This window comes from Synchiropus splendidus, chromosome 11, assembly GCF_027744825.2.
Source record: "Synchiropus splendidus isolate RoL2022-P1 chromosome 11, RoL_Sspl_1.0, whole genome shotgun sequence".
Classification (NCBI taxonomy): domain Eukaryota; kingdom Metazoa; phylum Chordata; class Actinopteri; order Syngnathiformes; family Callionymidae; genus Synchiropus; species Synchiropus splendidus.
In genome coordinates, this window is record NC_071344.1 from 6,881,164 (window position 1) to 6,901,680 (window position 20,517).

General features: G+C 40.2%; 2 protein-coding genes across 9 annotated transcripts in view; one reads left to right on the top strand and one right to left on the bottom strand.

The window, feature by feature from the left end:
- Positions 1 to 9,803, bottom strand: part of kdrl (kinase insert domain receptor like) — a 34,961-nt gene extending 25,158 nt beyond the window's left edge. For all 4 annotated transcript variants that reach the window (XM_053878859.1, XM_053878857.1, XM_053878858.1 and 1 more), the window contains exons 1-8: positions 9,394 to 9,803; positions 3,727 to 3,817; positions 2,535 to 2,761; positions 1,989 to 2,113; positions 844 to 1,006; positions 625 to 761; positions 382 to 547; positions 189 to 315 (exon numbers count right to left, since the gene is read on the bottom strand). In XM_053878859.1, coding sequence (XP_053734834.1) covers positions 189 to 315; positions 382 to 547; positions 625 to 761; positions 844 to 1,006; positions 1,989 to 2,113; positions 2,535 to 2,761; positions 3,727 to 3,817; positions 9,394 to 9,451 — 1,094 coding nt within the window. In that variant the 5' untranslated portion in view covers positions 9,452 to 9,803. The remainder of the gene's footprint in view (positions 1 to 188; positions 316 to 381; positions 548 to 624; positions 762 to 843; positions 1,007 to 1,988; positions 2,114 to 2,534; positions 2,762 to 3,726; positions 3,818 to 9,393) is intronic.
- tex11 (testis expressed 11) overlaps positions 1 to 20,517 on the top strand; it is a 31,389-nt gene that overhangs the window by 7,618 nt on the left and 3,254 nt on the right. The window contains exons 1-28 of one of the 5 annotated variants that reach the window (XM_053878872.1): positions 11,423 to 11,626; positions 12,508 to 12,617; positions 12,808 to 12,892; positions 12,976 to 13,070; positions 13,140 to 13,220; positions 13,290 to 13,409; positions 13,577 to 13,657; positions 13,727 to 13,812; positions 13,883 to 13,940; positions 14,009 to 14,104; positions 14,186 to 14,267; positions 14,614 to 14,692; positions 14,772 to 14,923; positions 15,002 to 15,087; positions 15,206 to 15,343; positions 15,437 to 15,539; positions 15,611 to 15,735; positions 16,526 to 16,611; positions 16,848 to 16,901; positions 16,977 to 17,017; positions 17,181 to 17,258; positions 17,331 to 17,401; positions 17,813 to 17,926; positions 18,064 to 18,136; positions 18,365 to 18,514; positions 18,620 to 18,728; positions 18,809 to 18,929; positions 19,375 to 19,539. In XM_053878872.1, coding sequence (XP_053734847.1) covers positions 11,599 to 11,626; positions 12,508 to 12,617; positions 12,808 to 12,892; positions 12,976 to 13,070; positions 13,140 to 13,220; positions 13,290 to 13,409; positions 13,577 to 13,657; positions 13,727 to 13,812; positions 13,883 to 13,940; positions 14,009 to 14,104; positions 14,186 to 14,267; positions 14,614 to 14,692; positions 14,772 to 14,923; positions 15,002 to 15,087; positions 15,206 to 15,343; positions 15,437 to 15,539; positions 15,611 to 15,735; positions 16,526 to 16,611; positions 16,848 to 16,901; positions 16,977 to 17,017; positions 17,181 to 17,258; positions 17,331 to 17,401; positions 17,813 to 17,926; positions 18,064 to 18,136; positions 18,365 to 18,514; positions 18,620 to 18,728; positions 18,809 to 18,929; positions 19,375 to 19,539 — 2,667 coding nt within the window. In that variant the 5' untranslated portion in view covers positions 11,423 to 11,598. Of the gene's footprint in view, positions 1 to 11,422; positions 11,627 to 12,507; positions 12,618 to 12,807; positions 12,893 to 12,975; positions 13,071 to 13,139; positions 13,221 to 13,289; positions 13,410 to 13,576; positions 13,658 to 13,726; positions 13,813 to 13,882; positions 13,941 to 14,008; positions 14,105 to 14,185; positions 14,268 to 14,613; positions 14,693 to 14,771; positions 14,924 to 15,001; positions 15,088 to 15,205; positions 15,344 to 15,436; positions 15,540 to 15,610; positions 15,736 to 16,525; positions 16,612 to 16,847; positions 16,902 to 16,976; positions 17,018 to 17,180; positions 17,259 to 17,330; positions 17,402 to 17,812; positions 17,927 to 18,063; positions 18,137 to 18,364; positions 18,515 to 18,619; positions 18,930 to 19,371; positions 19,540 to 20,517 lie in introns of those variants that run through there. The other 4 variants (XR_008416087.1, XR_008416086.1, XR_008416088.1 and 1 more) reach the window with 4 other exon arrangements.

Consider the following 20,517-nt stretch of genomic DNA (forward strand, 5'->3'; position numbering starts at 1 on the left):
CTGAAAAATGATGCTCCCTAATTTTTTGCTTGATGTGTCCTTTCTTTGCTTCTCAGTTATTGTCCATTGTATTGTACACTGACCATGAAAGGGTTAAAGATTGAAGAGGACAGCAGTGTAAATAATAAACATACTGTATGCCATTGAATGTAACTAATAAGGAGAAAGCAATGTTACTGATCACTCACCATTGTATCTTATTAGGTCGCGGTACAGCATTCACTTTCGGCTCCAACACAATCTTATTCCTCCCCTCTATGACGGTCACTGTTCCTGTACTCCCGGTTTTATAGTTGACACGAAGGATGGGTTCCTCTGCAAAACAGTTGTAAGAGTCAAAGTCTATTCTTGGGATGATCAAACTCTGAGCTGCACACCCACTAAGGACTTGAACTCTTGCGGTTGCGTTTTGATAGATGTCAGTACTGAGCGCAGAAGTGCACCAGTACAACCCATCATCCTCCATGGTGACGTTGGTCAAGGTTAACAGGTCCTTCGTCTGGACAATATAACCATGCGCTTCTCTGGTTGGTTTTGTAGAATTAGTCTGCGTGCAAAACAGCAATCATGAATTCCATAGCTACTGTATTGGCAAACCAGTGTTTCTAAAGATGTTTTCCGAACCATTCCTCGAGGATATTTCCAGGTGAAATATGGACGTCCGTTTAATGTGGTCTCCGCAGCGCAGTTGAGGGAAACCTTTTGTCCGACCAGGACCCGCGTCTTATTAGGGGTGATCTTAACATTTTTAAGGACATGAGCTGTGAAATAACAAAAATAGACAGGTTATTTTTATGGCCTTTTCACACCGATCGAGAGGTTTGACCAAGACGACGTGCTCACCAACTCTGAGAGGGATGTAGTGTGATTTATAAGTTCGACCATTGAACACAGCAATACAAGTGAGAAGGGTGTAATGCGTTCCGGGTTCAAAGGGAATCCGGAATCCCTCCTTTGGGTCCCATGACGCATATTTTGGATACACCTTAGTGCCACCTGTCTTTTCCTGTAATAGAAAAGAAAATACAAACTGTCAGAAATATACTGCTAAGGTACACAGATAATGATTAAATAAATATTTTGCATGTAACAACCAGGTATGAAAAACAGATTAATAACTGCATTTGTTATGCAAACGGATGAACTGGCAGAGGGGGATGAAGTAAAAAAGGAAGGAAAAGGAGCAGGAAGTGAATAAACAACAGGAAGGTCATTAGAAAATACCCTAACCTTCAATTGATTGACAAACTGAGCTACCAGTAAAACGATTTTCTGTCTAGTAAGGTATCCAAAACATATACTACACTTGGCAACATAGCTCCCCTAGGAGGATCCTGCCCTTCCTCTGTTGTATAGACAACTTAACAATAGGGAGTGCACCTTCCAGCTCTTCCATGAGCAAATATAGAGTGTTTTGAAGAATAACACTGAGAAGGAGCTATAGAGAGGGTTCTGAATATTAGTCTTTCATCCTGATACTCATGTAGCCGTGGTAAAGGTTTTAATTTATGAAACAATTTATGAAACATACATTGATGAAACATAAATTAAATTCATGTTTCCTCATGCCTTACTCAACTTGCAGTCACCATAGGAGGAAATATAGATTAGATAACTGTGTTTATCGCATGGACGACTCGATCAAACAACAATTTCAGATACATTTGAAATAGTTTTTTCCTGTTAAAAGTCACTTTTAAAGACACATTGCATGCATTTCGTCGATATCAGTATTCATCTAGCATTTCCTGATGCATGTGCGACAAGTGTGTTAAATTTAGCCTGAGAATCTATTCTGAGAAAGAACACTGTTGATGCACCTTCCTGCCCAGACAGGAAGCAGACAGAACGGCTCCTTTTGCCACGGCTAAGCTTCCCCTTGGACAGTCTGTTATTTGCTGAAAGGGTGTTTGATCACGCTGATGCATAAGTCACCCATGGATGTAAATTGTAAAAGCTGATGCATTGTTCATGCAGAAGAATCTTACCGCTTCGAGAGTAACATGAATGTCAGGAGAAGTGGTTTTGCAAGGGATCACCAGGCTGGTCTCAAAATTGAAGACCCTAATCATATAGGGATTTGCAAACGGCTCCACAAAAGGCTGCATTGGATCTAAGGTAAAAAAAAAAAGACGGGCGATACATTAGACATTAAAAGGAGTGTGCATATATTGACGCTGACCATTCAATAGCACTGACTTGGTAAGCCATTCTATTACAGAATCCAAAGAGAGAATTCCGTTTCTTTTGCTGTTTTGACTGTTGAAGATCATATACTGTGAACATGCCGTTTCAACAGTGGGCTCTGACTTTTTAAGTTCCAAGGGAAACACGGGAAAACCAGCTAGAGCAGGAAGCCAATCAATGAGCCGGGCTTCCCGCGCAATCTATGCTCCCCCACTTCACTGCAACTTGAGACATGATGAATAGCTGATAACACATTTGGTGTATTGTTTTTTGCACAAGTTATTCTCATCCATCTTCTCGCCTTCTCGTGCGATGCTGTTGATTAAAACGTGTTTTGCCAGTCTCACCTTTGACGTAGACGTATTTACTGGTCACGTATTCTTTGTCCTCTTTGGAGTATTTGCAGCCGTACATCCCAGTGTGATTGGTCATGAGTGGCTCGATGGTCAGTTTGATGCAATGATACGCCGGGTGACGGCTGGAATCACATTGTTTCACCGTCCTGCCCTCAGATGAAGCTGAGAGACCGAAGTTGACCGGGGTGGGAAACGTCCAGTTGAGCAAACCATGACCTCTGGCAGAAATCGGATAAAAATGCCCATGTTACACATGATCACCCTGCCACTTTCATCCACTGATCCGGGGTCACAAGGAGAACATCTCTGCCACTCCCCAGAAACCACCAGTACAGACAGATCCCAGAAGATGTTCTATATATGATTTCATAGCTGACATAACTGTAGCACATTACAGCAGCTTCGACAGCAGCCTACTTGAAAAATACTTTGCCTTCAAAGGAAACCACAGCTGCAGACATTTGTGTTGTCTTGTCTTTTGTTTGAGTAGCGAATTTTTCTTCTTCATCAAAAGGCGATATGCTAAGCATAGAAAAACAACCCTAATCTATTTTAAGCTAAAGTGTCACAGCCGGCAATAAGCTCACTGGCTTTTTTTTCCCCACATGAACGTGTTGGCGATCCTCCCCAGAGAGTTTTTGGCTTAACGTTTATTTTTAGTTCTTTTTTCGGTAAATCTGGACTCATCTGATTAAATGAGGTTTCACATGGGAACATGTTTTTCCGACATGAAGTGCTTCAGCCCCCATTCTTTCCCAACAACATCACAGAGGAACTTAAAACACGTCTTGCATACCATCGACTGCAGAATTTTGGGTCAAACAAGCTCCAGCTGGGATCCAGTGATAAGGCAAGATCGTATTTAATGGCATTTGTAGAATGTGGCCTTATAGGGACGGCAGACACAAGCAGGCCTAATGCTCTGCATCGATTCAAGGGTCACAACTCCCTTCAGTGAGGGTCATACCTAGTTTTCCCCATTACCTTACGGTGGATCAAAAACAATCATGTGGTCACAACATCACACCACACATACACACATTCAGACCTAACCAGTTATCATCAGATAAAATCACTCCTAGCACTGCTTCCAGTGCCCAACAGTTGAAGATCCTTTTAAAGGTAATGTGAAGAGTAATTATGAAGAGACGATAATCTGGTCCAGAGACAGAGTCTTACATACCTGCATGTGAGGAGGAGAGTATCCCCTTTGTGTAGAATAAGCTCTTTCACAGCGGGCAGAATCTTTGGTGCATGCGCTCCTTCAGCCAGTCCTGAAGAGCAGACAGAGACAGACACACCCGCAGGTGAGATTTCTATTCATTCTATTAAAATGATATTAAAATATTGATGCACTGATGGGTGGTCAGAGACGTGTTGCCTGTGTGCACCAGGTATCCCAGAGTAACCAATGGTCTAAACATTAAGGTTTGGATGTGAGTTTTGGGAGTGTGTTCCAAACTGATGGTAGTCCTTCAGTGCCCTTAGAGTCGCTCACCGTTGCAAAAAAGTCAGAAAACCCTGGTTTAGATGAACAACTTAACAACCAAAGGGAGATAACATTACACTAAACCTAACAGAGATTTATTGCTTTGACTACAATCAAATTTAATAACATTCAACGAAACACAGAAGTCCTCTTGGAAGCTCACTTGTAGCATTCACTTACAATTGTGGGGAAAAAAAAACCCCACAAACACACTGAGTCATGAACAACACATCTGTACTCACAAACAACCTCAGCCTGACTGAGCACCTGCATTTTCAAAAATGCCTACACACATTATCTGCAGCAAATCTCTGCAGCTGACCTCCAGAGAATGAGCTGCCAGCCTTTGTAGTTTCACTCAATACTAATTTCCTGCCAACATACTACATCATTGTTTTACTGTGTAAGGTTAAACAGAAGGAAACAGCCTTGGCTTGAACGCATTTGTGACCATGGAAATGACTTGGGAGATCTCATGCGCAGTCAGAGACATTTGAGGTTAATAATGATAAAATAATAGGAGGACAAGGGTGTAACAGTACAAGAAAATAGATGGACTACAGGTAAAAACAGCCACTAAAAATGATATTTCATTGGAGGATGGCGTAAAGAGATAAAAGCTATTTTATTCATTATTATTATTATTATTTATTTTATAGAAATTAATTAATAGTAACAAAATACAATGGTGATTGTGTTAGTGCTTTTGGAAAATCTCACAAAAATAAGAAAGGCTAAATTATTCATCATTTTCATGGGACAAAAGCTTTTTTCGGGATTTTTTTTCTTGAGACAAATGCAAAGCATTTTTGTCTCAAAAATAAAGTCAGCACTGTGATGATTTACTGAACTTCATAATTATACACAATTACATATCTGACAAATAAAATTCATAAAAAATAACTTTTAATAAATTCAGTTATAAACAAGGATTTATGCACTTAAATGGAACTGGTCTACATAAAGTAAATCTTGTGTATATCCTACCAAATAATGCAGAGATTGTATTTGATTGAGTTAAAAAAAATAAATAAATAAAAGAAAAAGCTCTACATTTTAATGATTGTGTTTTTGCCTTCTTTCTGACCTTCTGGTCAGCATATTATTAGCTAAATATAAGATAAAATCACCATCAAAATCGTATCATTCTACATTAACTGATGTATCCCCGCAGTACCTTCATGTACCTCTAGGGGTATTTGATACATTTTACAACCCCAGACAAAAACGGTGGAAGGAAATGATTAAATAGCAAAAAACATATCAAAGAAATGTGAACAGGATCCAAGCGAGAAGACGGCAGAGATTGAAAGGAGGCACTTGCTAGCAGAAACTGAATTTGAAAATACAAAGTACAGAGCACAAAACTTTGCATCTCTCCTCAAGGGTAACTCACTGTAGAACTGCTGCTTTTATCACAAACTTGTAGAAATGAGAATCTCACTCTGGCTAGAGAACAACTCGGATTCACTCAGAACAAAAAAAAAAATGGAATGGAATGCCGGTGACCCGGTTTCTCTTTTGAGTTATTGCTTTCATATGAGGCGGCAAACTGCAAAACATTCTCCAGGTCCTGATTTACACAGACAAGCAGTTCCACACTTGACACCAGCTGGAGTCGCTGCATCCCACATAGTTCCACAGCCTCCACACTCCCACCTGCACCCGTTTCCTCTCAACGCTGACTTCAGCAAGAGGCACGACACCCCGGCCCCCCCACAACAGCTGTACGCTGCATTCCACCAGCAGATTGACAAAAAAATGCCAGAAATTTGGTCCATTGTGTTCAAAGGGCCCTGGAGCTGGTTGTCATTAGGGCCGATTAGGAAATAAACAGACATGGAACAAACAAAGAGACGGCTGACCCTTGCTCTGATTTATACTGGAGTCTGGAGGGAGTCACGCAGCATTCTGACTTATTCTGCAAATTAAAATTAGATGAGAGCAGGATTGTGCATTTATCTGCTGTCGACAATCAGCGAAGGAATATTTAGAAAACATTTTTAAACAAATCACTTGTCAAAATATTTGCCTGACTGCAAATATTTAGTCTGGCCTGGATGCTGTGGGTCTTTTCATTAGCTTCCCTTTAAAATATGTTATGGTCAATTCCAGTATCTGGCAACTGGATGAGGAGGCGCTGACCGTCCACTGCAAGTGCAACACAACAACCCTTCTAGTGAGTGGAATAATACGCGGAATTCCCTTTGCTCTTGATGGCATCACGCTTCCCGTCGCATCACAAAAATGCAATGTCAACTGAGTTAAAATAAACCTGTCTTTTGTTATCAAGGTGAATGAAACAATGCCACTTGATGAATAACCTTGGCATCTCTATGATTCAGTGACAATGAAAGATGTCAAGAAGGCAAAACAAAAGTGAGCGGAACAAAGGCCCGAACTCTGGACAATAGAACAGGAGCACAACAGTAGCAACTATGAATATCTTCACTAGGGATACAAGAACACCAAATGCAGTGGCACATTGAAACGTTAAATTGTTAAAAACTGTTTGGTAACAGAGCTGAATACCACCTGCCATGCGGGCATCATACTGAAATGTGGGTTCAGGGTCTTGCTCAAGGGCAACACGATCTTATTGTAAGGCACCTGAACAGAACAACTACAACAACAAATACTGATGAATCCAGTGATCATTCTAAATAAACCACTCAATTTTACACCATAGTTTTGAAATGATTGTTGACTGTTAACTGACATTTAATGAATTATTTTTTAAATGAATGAATAGCAGCAAAAGAAGCAAGAACTAACCTTCTTTATAATGTATTTCACAACTGTATATATGTTTAGATATTTGTATTTCCTTTTATTATGATACAAATTCACAGAGATTTACAGTATCTTTGTCAATTAGGGAATGAACCCCAGTTCATTTTGGATAGGCGCAATTAACAGAACATTCTGTTCTCTGTTTTACTGCACATCGACTTCATGAATAAAATTGGATACTGTGCCAATGCAAGGGCAACATTAGCTTGATTAAACTATGAATTTTTAATCACTTACAGGTGTACCTTTAGTCAAATATTTGTATGACAAAGAGCGTCTTTTTCTTCCTGCGTGTCTCTCTCAGTAAGCGTTCCTCTAACCGCGTACCTTGCCAACTACAAGGTTAAGACAACAGTTGGAGGGAGCATGTTTTATTAGCTATGAATTGGCCTGAGGAGGTTTAGAGGCATAAATGCCCAAGACGCCTCTCAAAAAGCAAAATAAAGGAACATCTGGCCATGATGGGTGGTCATGCTAGGTTATATAAAGATGGGTTCAGCCAGCAAATGGACATGTTCTGCGTGGAAATCCTACCTTAGACTCCAAAAAGATTTCTCTTCCATAATCTCTTAATTTGGATTTACAAACAGACGAAAGCCCCTTGAAATTGGAATGCCATGCAAGCTTAAAGGAAAATATATTGCGGGCTCAGATGGGATACGTGCAGTATTGTCAACTATCCTTTAAGAACCGAGTGATTTGCTTGCGTATAATACTCCCAGGTAAAGATTTAAAGCACCCAGTGTAGTGGTTGGGAACTCTGTTTTTCATTAGGATCTTCAGAGAACAATGATCCCCTCATTAATCACACATTTCCCTTCGATCCGGGGTGAAGGGTTTTTATGCCTAAGTGTTCTTTTTATCTCAGACTTGTCAAGACAGTCAAGTGTTTTCTAAATCTCTTCTATTGCTCCATTTAAATCATCTGCTCACTTGAAAGATTCATATCTGAAATTTCTGTCACAGACTTGATGCTCAACCTGGAAGCTAAGATTTAATCTGAATTTTGGCCTTTATTTGGAGTAAAGAATTCTGCATGATGGAGTTCATTACTCAGTGAGGAACCACTGTGAGGTTTGTGATAAATGCTCATCCTTATGATCCAAATGAGTCTGATAAGAAGAGCACGAGAGTCAGATGACACCAGCGAGACAGAGACATGAATTTTACCAAATACTGCCGTCATGAAACATCATTCCTTGGTCAGGTCGGATTACTTAAACTTACTGACATGCCGTATATTAACTAAGAGGGGGCCCTTAAAAAGCAGGGGTTTCAATTGTTCATAAAATTTGTATTAAAGTAGAGGATTTGCAAACGTTTTTATTTAATTTACAATTGATAATTTCATAAAATTATTTTATATTACCATCACAAAGCCTCTTCATCTTTCCTGCAATAGAGTTCATAAAACCTCAAACTGGGCTTGAACTGTTGCATGATTTGGACCCTTTCCTAACAGCAACATCCGGCTTATTATTGATCTACACAAACCTCCATGAGTACAAGGCAAACATCTTGATGGTCCATTGATCCCTAATGACTCTACCAGTCAGTGTCTCTGCTAGTTAAACAATACTATCTCTTCCTCAGCACAATGGAGTTGGGCATAACTCAATTTAAGGAACATCAGGAAGAATCCTTTGCTCAGGTAGCATGTCACGTTTCCGTGACCTTCTCCAACCAGAACAATTCCAGGCTGTCTCTTGCCCCCACGTCCGCTTCCTCCTAATGTCTTTCCCACGCTTTTGTGTGTAACTGCGAAGGAAATCTACTCAAAAACACGTCTGAGTGTGTCAGTGTATAGCGTGGGCTGGGCTCTGATCATGACTGCTATTTCCTTTGTTTGGATTAGCTGTTTATTTAAAAATGTTCAGCGTAGTGTCCGACGCAATCCTGGCACAAGGTGGAGGAACGTCCACCTAAAAGTTTTGTGAAGAGTGACAGTAGGACAATGATGGCCAGGAGACACAAGCAGTCTCCTCTCTGATGTTTAATCCTGCTCACTCAGCCAACAATAACTGGAACAAACATTCATTCAATGCTTGCTGGATTGGGGTTTTATCTCAACAACAGAGAACTGTGGATGTTCCATTCAGATCTTTTTCATTTACAAAAAATGCCAGTAAAAAATCTCGTCATCATAGATGAATTAGTAAAGGCCGATGATATGAATATAATCATATGTCAAGCAAGAAAAAAAAGAAATGAAAAGTAAATATTTCAAATAAAATAAATAAATCGCATTGATTCCTTGCAGACGCAGCGGAATTAAGACATCAAGACAATATGGCTTGACTGCCTCTAGCAGTTATAGAACGAACTGCAGGTTTAATTTCAAGACTTTACATATTGCAATGAATGTCAGCATAACTTGGGCATTTCAAGTCCTAAAGTACAAATACTTACATAGTAATAACATCACATATATACACCAGAGTAATACCTCATATGTAATTGAACAAATAAGTAAATAAAGATTAAACCAAAACAATACATTTCTTATTTTATATCCAAATTTAGGACTAGCTGAGACAAAGTTCACGTCACTGGAATATAGGGTCTTACCGATTGTTAGTGCCGAAAAACAGATGGTGACAAACTTCAAACAGTCCGGTGTGACCATCCTGTCACCACTTCTGAAAGGTTTTTTGGAAAAAAAAAAAAATTAAGACCCTCTTGAGATGTATAATTCCGTATTTTAGCGAGACTGGAAAAAACGGCTCAGAAATTCCTCCGAAGTTGTGGATGCAGAAAGTAGCGGTACATGGTTCGCAGGGGAGCTTTCCCACGCAGCTGGATGGTCCAAAGCCCGCGGGCAGCGGGCGAAAGTGCCGCTGAAAACCGAGGCAGGTGCTTGGGAAAAGAAGTTCAACTGCAGAGTAACATAGATCTTGTATCGGAACTATGGCAGTGAACTCTGTCTTTAGTCTAAATAGAAAGACAAATGCGAGCTCTCGTGCGCACCCTTGACTGGTCCTGCTTGTGTCTGTGCGGTCCGCGCGTCTGACACGTTTTTATGAGAGACGGAGGAAGGACGCGACGTCACTTGTTCTTATTGGGGTGGGGGGTACAGACTCATTCATTGAGGAGAACAAGGAAGGGACAATTGAGGGCAAATAGCTCCTCAGTATATATATTCATATGTCAATTCATATATATATATATATATATATATATATATATATATATATATATATATATATATATATATATATATATATATATATATATATATATATATATATATATATATATATATATATATATATATACATATATATATATACATATATATATATGGAGATTTTTTTTTTAATCAGTTTTTTGTGCACTTTGCATAAACATGCACTGCCTATTTAAAAAGGTGATTTTATCTAGGATGACCTTGGACATGACTCCTTGGACATGAATTTTAAAAGCATGCATTTCTTGAGATCATTCTTTTTATATGTTTACTTGTGTTTAAAAAAATAATGGCTGTGATATTGTCAGCAGAAAATTACTGCCTAAGAATGACAATACCTTATTCTACAATTTGTATTTATTGTGACTTGTTTCGATGATGTGACCTCCATTCGCCCTGCTGTGCAGAGGCTAAAGGGCACAAATTTATCTTGTCTAAAAAGGAAAAGAGGAAAAGGTAAACAACCACTGTGATCAGATAAAATCCATCTGCTCGATTGTTAAGAATAAACAAGAGCTGGATCTATTTTAAACTCTGAAAACAGGACGTGCAGCTTTTTATATCAATGTAAATAACCTGTCCACCAGCACCCTGCAGTACGTGGATGTGCCGGAGACTTGTAGCTCTTTTTGCATTTAAAAAAAGGGCTTAGATTAGATAGGCAGGGTGTGGAATTAGGCACTGTCACAAGCAAAAACAAAAAGCTTACATTCATTAAAACGACTGAAAACGAACAAACAATTACTAACTAAAAGCATCACCTGTATGTATGAGTAATCGTTTGTTGCCAAGGGAGTCGATGAGACATTGTCATGGAGCCATGGTGTCGGCACTCATTTCTGATGACTCACCAGGGCTGAATTCAAATGGGAAGGACATTCCACAGGATGCTCGGAGGTACAGTATGATGGGAATAGATGGCCAATGAACAACCTTATCTTTAAAAGCGTCATTCATAAAGTCGAGCCAACGGATGTGGACTTGCAAAGCAAAGTGATTTACACCTTAAAAAAATCTCACCTGACTGACATTCTTTATTCAAGGACAATGTAGAGTCCAGATCAGCTCACGCGACGTCACCTGTATTCTGATCCAGGAATGTCCCACGATTCCTCAGGCCGAAGTGAATGAATTAGACCTGAAACAAAAATGAATGCTACTTTTTTACTTGTCCAGAAAATAAGTGGTCTTGTAAGATATGTAAAATATTCAGCATAATTCATTTAAATAATTTTCATAAACACAATATATATATATATATATATATATATATATATATATATATATATATATATATATATATATATATATATATATATATATATATATATGCTTTTAAATAATAACAATATCAAAATTCTGCCCCCATGACGACATGACTACATGAAAAATAACAACCATGAACCTTCTTTACACTTAAGAGAGTCAAGTCATGTACTATACATTTGTTTGTTGACCGTGTATTTTCATTTATCTGAACAAAATAGAAGGCGCATCTTCCAGAACGTACGTGCCGACAGCTGTCAATCAAACAGCTTTCCCCACTAGCTAGCTTCACCAGTAGCTGTCAAACCTGAAGTGAAAACATGGAAACTACCGTGTCAACAGTCAAGTGTAAGTATTTTTACATATAAATGAACGAACGCACCGAACAACTGAGGTACGCGGACCAAATTTAAATTATGCTTTGACCATAGAAATGGGCACAAAATCGGTTAGCTGGAAGCTAGCTAGCGTTTAGCTAACGTAGCTACCACCGTGATAAACTGTTCTGACGAGTTTCGTTTGATAATAATTTGTTCGAAGCCGAACAACGAGTTTGATAGATTTTATATATTTAAAAAATAGTCTGCCTTTTTTTTTCTACAGAGGGTCGTGTATTTAAAAGTGCTGTGTCATGCAGCTACCTTTCGCTAAGTACATGGAGTGTAAGTGAATTATTCAATTTCACTTGTATAAAATGAAGTGGTAAAATAATATTAAAATTATGATGCAACAAGTTTGCAGAATCAACCTATAAACTCTCAGTGCTTGATTTACATTTCTAGAATGTAGTATTAAACAACCTGTTGTGGTATTTCGTGTAGAGTCTGGTAAGTGGCAGGAAATAAATTTTAATGTCTCGCCTATTGGAAAGAACTGGATGGTACTAGTTGGAAGTTCTAACTCTCTTTGGGATTATTTGTAATTTAGTTCTGATGGCAGAGTTTTCATATTTTTTACTCTGACGAGTAACTTAGGATTATGAAGATCAGTAAGACACATGGCTATCAATGAGCTCAACTACAGCATTTCACCTCAAATTAAAAAAATGAATGATCCAAGGTTTTCAATTGCTTTTTTTGACAGGACCAGTGGTGTAAATTACATATTCACTGGCAGATTCTGGAGAGAATACAATGATGAGACTGTCAACTTTGTTGCTCAAAACTGTCAATGAATAATGAATAGAATAATATAAAGTAACATTCAAGTTCACTCTTTGTGTTTGCAAGACCTGACAGAGTGCCTGCTGAAACAGAGAATGGATATCAGTGAGGTGATAGAGAAGCTCTTCTCAGAGGTGATGGTCCTGGAGAATCACCCCACAATACAGGATCCGCAGGTCAGGATGCACCACTCATTCTTTCTTTTGGCTGCACAATATCGGCGCCCCAGTGAATGGGAATGCTTGGCACATTTGTATTCTGTATACATGTATACCACCAAGTACAAGTGACGCTCATTGAAGTCTTAATCATTGTTGATTGCATCTTAGTGTAAAATAAAAAGTAACAGCGCATGCTTTGCTTCAGCTTGAAGAATGTGCTTTAGCCTTGTGGAATTGGTCAGTTACCTCGAGAGGGAACACCATGTTGACCAAGATTCAAAGGGCCAAAGGTAATGAACTCTAAAGTGACCATGTAATCTGTTGCTAATCTTGCAAAAGGAGCCAACCACTATATCTTTTTAGAACTGAACAGTTATGTCTTTCATAGTGAGCCATGTTGCCTGCACGCTTATATTCTGCTGTGAAACTGATTGCCCAGCAGAGGGCAGCATGCGTGCTCGGATACTGGTGAGCTACACAGGAATGTCGGTGCTTGCTGAACTTGACTGGAGTTAAATTGCTGTTTTATCGTTCAAGATGTCCAGCAAGACTGGGAGACTCTGGCTGGATTGTAAAGATCCTCAAATGGCCGATAAGTTATTTAGGCTTGCCACAAAGGTGTGAACATAATGAGAATATGGTTACCATCTGATAGAAAGCTCTTTAAAATCCATCAATCGTCTGCAGAGCCTGGAATCTCTCTACAACCAACTCATATCACGAGGTGATGCATCAGGAGATAAGTGCGATTACAAAGTCGATGTGGAAAAGGATCTGCTCCGAGTTCTCTCCTACCAGGCAGAATCGGTGAGCTGTAAAGCATGTGATGTTCCTCACCTTCAATTTGATTATTTGTTCCTGTGATATCAGCCAGCTGGCAAAGTGATATTCTGACAGACTTGCAGTGTGATGTGTGAGACACTTCAAGTGCAACACAATGGCAAATAAGCAAATTTCCTTTGTTCATCTTGCAGGCCGTAAGTCAAGAGCAAAACCAAGAAGCTGTGATGCTAATGCAACGCTGCAAAGATATGCTGCTTCGAGTGCCAAAAGAAGTAAATAAATAGTCTGTACTGGACGGTATTGGAAGTTGAAGATAACTTACCCTGTTTTCCTAAATAAAGACCACGTACCTTTCGCTGATGTGCTACAACTTTGGAGTTGAGATGTACTATCGAAAACAGTTTGACTGCAGTGCGTCATGGCTGGGGTAAATATCAAGTTATTGAATGTTCACAAGTTATAGCAAAAATTGTTGACCCAGATATTTAATATTTCAGTCAGAGCTATGACATTGGGAAGATGAATGGTAAATTTGCTCTTGATGCAGAAACACAGGTGAGACAGTGTGTATCTGTCTGTTTAAAAAACATGATTTTAAAATGCTTTGCCGTCTTGCAAAACAGGCCAAAGTCTTGCGTCTTCTTGCCACAGTTTACTTTGAATGGGATTGCCAGAAATACCATGAAAAGGCACTTGAGGCTGTCACTCAAGCCAACAAGGTGGGGTGTGACAAACAATTACAACAGTCTGTATATAAATTGATGGACAAGATGAAATATTATTGCACCACCGTTTAACAGGAGTGTGTGAGCAGCTCTGGGTTGTACTTGAAGATTCAGATTCTTCTGAAAGCCAACATTCCAGATGATCATATCAAAGCTGGTTTGTGCTCACACTTCAAGTCAACATATGTTACATCTGTGTTATTTGTAACTTGTTCAACTGTATGGAAATGTAACATTTTTATACTTAGCAATCAAAAAAAGACACCCACAGATTATTACCAATGAGTAACTGAATAGAATATAAAGACCATGCTCACTTGGAAATAGGTAGTGGCAAAAGAATAACAATTGATTACTTAATTCAGTTGTTGCAGACAGTTTTATCTATTGATATTATTTCAAGTCATCCTCGACTGGGTCAGTTGCAGGAAAGCGCTTAAAGTCACACTGTCACACTTCAGGTTACTTCAGACACACATTTAACTGTTGGTCATAATTTTCAGGATTGAAAGAAATGCTGGAATCTAAAGTTTCTCTTGAGATTTGTTTGCGAACGGTCAAACTGCTCATGTCAGAAGACAGGTAAAAAAGTGGAGCTGTTTTTATCCCATTTGTTAAAAAAAAACCCAGTGCTCCTTCAACTGTGTTCTTATCTTCCCAGAGAAGTGCTGGCTTTTGAGTTTTTGAAACATGTGTGTCAGCACTTTGAATCGTCCCCTGACCTGGGAACTGCCCTAGTTTTGCACATCGAGCTTCTTCTTCAGAGGGGCAAAGAGCTTCTGGGAAAGCAGAAGATTGAAGATGTCATTACTGGTACTGGATTAGACAGGTCCACGTCTTGACGTTATGCAAATATATTACTTGAATAATGATCTACTACACCCTATTCAGGGCACCACACTGGTAGGAAACTGACCCTTAGGGCTCTCACAAGTCTGCATGTCATGCTGTGGGACAAAGCGTCAATAAACTATGAGGTATAGCCAAGTTCTTGAAACACAAACGTTCAACTAAAACCTGTGACACTACTGCACTACTCACTAAATTACAAGTGAACAAAAATACATTTGTCATTAACACACTCCCACATTTCAGGCCGGAAACTACTCTGACGCTCTGCTGTGGTACAACTACTCCCTGAGCTTTTACAAGGCAGGACTGATGGATTCCAACTTGGCTAAATTGCAAAGGAACAGAACTTCCTGTTTCCTGCATCTGAAGCAGCTCGAGAAGGTAAGACATCAGCAGCTACGATCCAGGTGGTCTTGTCTCCCTCAAATAGCACAGGCTACTGATGAAAATGAACATGAATGTGTTGTTCTTCAGGCCAAAGATGCGATCAAAGAAGCTGAGAGGTGTGAACCTGACAACATTTTCACTCATTTTATTGTTTATAAGATTGCTGTCCTGGAGAATGATGTGGAAAAGGGTAAGCGTTGGAAACTTGAATTATTTGCTCAAGGATAAGCTAATGTATTATTGGATCTCAATTTATTACAGCCACCCAAGCCATCACCAGAATGGGACTTCAGTCAAAGGATTCACAGGCCAGTAAGGACAGCATACTGGTGTCCACAGTTGCTGCTTCGAATCTTCTCAGTCTTGCGGCTCAGATTGCTTTGGAGGTGAGACTGAGCAGACTAATTTGGAGGTGTTCAAGTGATATTGAAATATTGGTTGTAGTAGGACAAGACAAATGAAAACAATTTCATAAAACAAAATAAAGCTACACGTCTATGTGCAGATATGAAGACCATGATGTTTGCTGATGATACAGTGGTTTGCATTGAGCGTTAGAAGGAGCTTGATGCGAAGTTGGAGAAGAGAAGAGGAATGAATGTCAGTAGAAGATAAGGGGGTCCTTGTCTCACAAACCCATAACTAACCAAACTAACCAAAACAAGTCAGTTCACAAAGTTCATCACAATAATCTACAGAACACTAGATGTACACACTAGTTGCCATAAGCAAAATGGATTGTGACACGTTGAACCCCATCTGTAACATGTATAGATGGTCAATAATTTTTTAATTTTAGTTTAGTTTTCCATTTGGATGATTTATGTGAACTCCTAAATTCAACTACTTTTTTAAAATCTTGATCCTTATAGTTCTCCTCCCTTGCAACAACCCCAGCGTTCTTTATCTTCTCAACACACTGTTTAATCGCTTCATCTGAACTGTTGATCAGCACAGTGCTTTAAAAACAAAAGCAAATTCCCATTCACTTCAATTTCACTTTTATGTATTGACTTCTAAGTGTTGTGACTAAGACGGTAACAAATGCGTACCTGTCTCAGCTGTTACCTTTGTTTTAAAACCTTCTTCATAAACCTGTTTTCTGGTCTGATGTTGTAAATCTGATATGATCTTTTTTTCTCCTTTGTTTTCATTTTTCTTCATGCCTCCTAACAGAATGGACAAGAAGACACTGCAACAAAAGCCCTGGAGAGTTTGTGTGAACATTCCAATGACGATGATCAAGTCTTAACTGCTCTCAGGTTGGAAAATGCTTATTCACTAATTATTATATAATGAGTACTTATTTTCTCACATAATTGCTTTTAAAACGAATACATGTGTTCATTAAGCATATTTTGCTTGTTTTGCAACATACCTCTGTGATCCACTGACACAGATTCCCTTGCTTTCCCACCAAAAGTGTGTCTCTGGATCACACAGTTAGTAGGTGATAGAAAGGAGGCCAACGCCTGTTCTCCAATTCATCTCTCTCTAGGTGTTTGGTGCGACTGGTGCTCTCCAAAATAGAAAAATCCAGTGATGAAACGGGGTGAAAGGAACTTGTAACATTTATCCTGGTAATGCACAGAATGGTAACTGATGTTCTCTAACCTTTTTTGAACAGGACCGAGAATGTCGATGTTCTGTTGCCGTATTTAAAAATGGGTAAGTAGATCATGTACATTTGTGCTGTCTGACTTTCATATTGTTGTAATTATCATGCACATTCTTAGCTCCAGATCTGGTTTTTCTGGTCTGCCCCTAGTGGAGATCACAGTGTCATTCAAGGACATAATGCTGTACAATTGTCCAACTCTCATCTCTTCAGCTTTTCAGAGAATGTCCCATCAGTCCTGCCTGACTGCTGAGCAGTGCATAGAGAAGGCAAATTGGTTCAGAAAGATGGGTACTTATACTCCTTCTCTTGATGTCGCATCACTTTGTAATCTCACTTTCCTGTTTTCTGTGTGTGTTTCAGCGTGGAACATGGCACTGCAGTGCAAGACTCGCCCTGACAGCATGAGGGATTTCTTCGTGCTCGCTTACCAGGCAAGTGTCTTCTTAGCTGCTTCTTGTTACATTGTGAATGCAACAAAAGGTGTGACCTCCTGTGGTGATTTCATACTTGCACTACCATCCAGGCACTGTGCATATAACCATGTATGCATGAAGATACAGTACGTGGTTGAGTGATTGAGACCACTTTATATCCCAAAATGATTGTGTGATTCATGCACTTCAGTTACACGATTGAGCAACATCGGCAATACTTCATTTTGCAGCTTTTATTCTTTTGAAAACTCTCTTGCTCAGCTATATTAAACAACCAATCTGTTGTTATTGCTATACCAAGGAACTTCATGATCAATAACAAAAATATGTAATTTAAATGTAAGTAGCTTAAGTTTTCCAGTTTTTGCTGTATAAGGTCACATTTGATCTGCTTCATCTGCTGGTCAGTTCTTCCAGATGTGTCCTCCTGATCGCGTCAGGCTGGAGGGTCAGAGGACGTCTCTGCTGATGGCTGCTGCCGCCTGCCTGGAGTCCTGTCGCATTTCTCCACATGAGGACAAGGTCTGATTCTTGCTTCCTGTACTCATCACTATATTCTGTAAATAATAATAATCTCTTGAGTCTGAGCTTCTCAAAGACTTGAGTTGTTATCAATGCTGCCACTAGATGTTGATAATGAGCCGTTTCCATTTCTCCAGACTCAAGATCTGACTCAGGCTTTGAAACACATTCAGCTTTGTTCAGAAATCTGCAAAACTCTCAGAGCGTCAGGTCAGTGCTGCTGTCACACCAAAACCCACACAGCTTATTTTACAGTTCCTGTTATTCACCCGGCTGATTGTTTCTAACTTAATGTGGCAGTCTGAGATGTCGCTTGAATAATCGTGTTAAAAATTGTACATTTGTACCGGACTATTCTATTCACCCTCAGTGCCACAAAAACACTGAGTTTGCTTGAAACAATGAGAAAAAATGAATAAAGATCCCATCGTTTCAAAGGGAGTTCCTCAAACGACACCGTCGAGTCGCTGCTGCTGATGTACGAGTTTGCAGTTCGCTCCAAACTGAATGATCCTGAAGTGGCCACAGTGCTGGAGTCAGTGCTGGAGCTCGAAAAAGTGGAACCCAAAGTGCTGGAGACCATCGCAGGTGTGGAACCATGCGAGAAAATGCTTCCTGTTGACTGTCAGACGTGCTATTACAATACCGAACCGGCCTCCACACACTTTTGATCATGAACATTCTCTTGTAAAGGTCTGGCCATGGAGCCCCCCGCCCACCTCCCCCTTCTGTGCAAGAAGGCACTGAGAGTCGCACTTGCTTTGCACATGAAACAACCTCAGCCCGACCTGGAGCACTGCAGGCCAGTGCTTCACTGTTCCTCAGCGTGGCAATATAGTTGAGAGTTGAGTCAGTTAGTCAATGCTAATGTGTTTGCCGTAGGAAGTACATCCACAGTCTAATCAAACTGTCCCTGCCGAGCGGCGTGTCGGAGGTGGATGCCCATGTTCTGGAGGAGGTGTGGGGCTACTACGAGGAGGCCCTGTCAATCATCACAGTGGAAGTGAGTCAGCACCAATCACACTCCCGCAGTCACTTGCCCCCCTCTCTCCTCCGCCGCCTGCTGTTCTGGAAGCTTCTTTTTATCAATGGGCTTTTTAGTCAGCACTTCAATTAGCAGATGCTTCCATTCACCATCCTCTTCCTGCCAATTTGAATGTTAATGCGCCGTACAAGTCGTCACACTGCCGGCGAGCTCCAGCCCTGAAAGAAGCAGCAAATTACAGAGGCATTATGCTGCATATTTCCCCTCTTCTCTGCGAGGGCTTGAAAAACTCTGCAGTGAAAGCCCTGCTCTTACAGTAGAAAGAATGATGGATCTTCAGGTTTGCGTTTCAGAATCGTCAGCAGAGGTTGAAATGATAACAGATTTCCCCTCAATTCATTTCGCTCAGTCACCCAGGTGGTTGCAGTTTAAAATAAGTACGTGATTGTTGTTTGTGAAGCAGGAAAACTTCCCTGAGATGGAGATTCTGTGGCTGCTGATACAGGCGTGGAACACAGGAATACATCTGTACTCGCTGACACAGTATCCTGAGGCGGAGCAGTGGTGCGGACTTGCCATGAGATTCATCCGCCACCTGGGACCTTCACAGGAGAGCTACAAGAGCAAGGTAGTGTAGCAGTGGGTTCAATCCTAGCCACACTGATGTTAGCATAGCCATTCACATGAGGTATTTACCCTGGATGCCGGTGTTTAAGTGAACCCTATTGCCGCCTCATTGACCTCACACATATCCACGCAACATCACTACATGTGTGCTGAAACATCCTGATGGATCTAACTCCACTACTAAGGTGTCATATGTTATATCAGCTCAATATTTAAGCTTTACTCGATACAAGATATCTGCACTCTCAGCCTTTCCTCTGTGTTCTGTTGCTTGTAAATATGGGAAAGATCAGCATGCACCTCCATCAAGAGCACGCTAACAGTGGGCCAACAGGACTTGTGACCTTTCAAAGTGCTCTGATTCGGATCTCTTTCATGAGCAGGAACTCAACAGCACTGCTGGTGCGTACGGTTAATCACCCACCAGTGGAATATTCATGGAACACCTGCAGAGCTGCTGTGCATTATACAGGACTGTAGTTGTTCATGTCTGAACTAATGTCACCACTTTAACCATGGTGGGATCTCACTCACACACCTGACCGTCTCGCGTGTCAACTCATTCTGTGTTTTCAACACGAGAGGAATGGCAAGAACAGAAGCTTCTCCCTGATTGGCTGCTTTGTATCTGGGCCATGAATGTTGTGACAAAGAGCAAACTGGAAAACTAACTGTAAACAGAGATGACTGTGAGCCTGAAACTAACATTACTTACACAGATGAATCATTTACTTTCTGCCCTAAAACTGTGAGAAAGCTGCCGCAAGACACGTCCTGGTGTTTGTGTGAAGCTGTTACACTTCAGGTCACTTTCATGGCAACTTAGAAATGCACCTTCAGAAGACGGGTTCATCTTTAATGTCCCATTTCTAAAAATGGAAAGTTTCTCTGAGGGTGATAACACTGCTAAAAGATAACCTTATACTGCGGTCACTTGCTGGAAAGAACTAGAATCAGAGAGGTATAGCAGCCACACGTT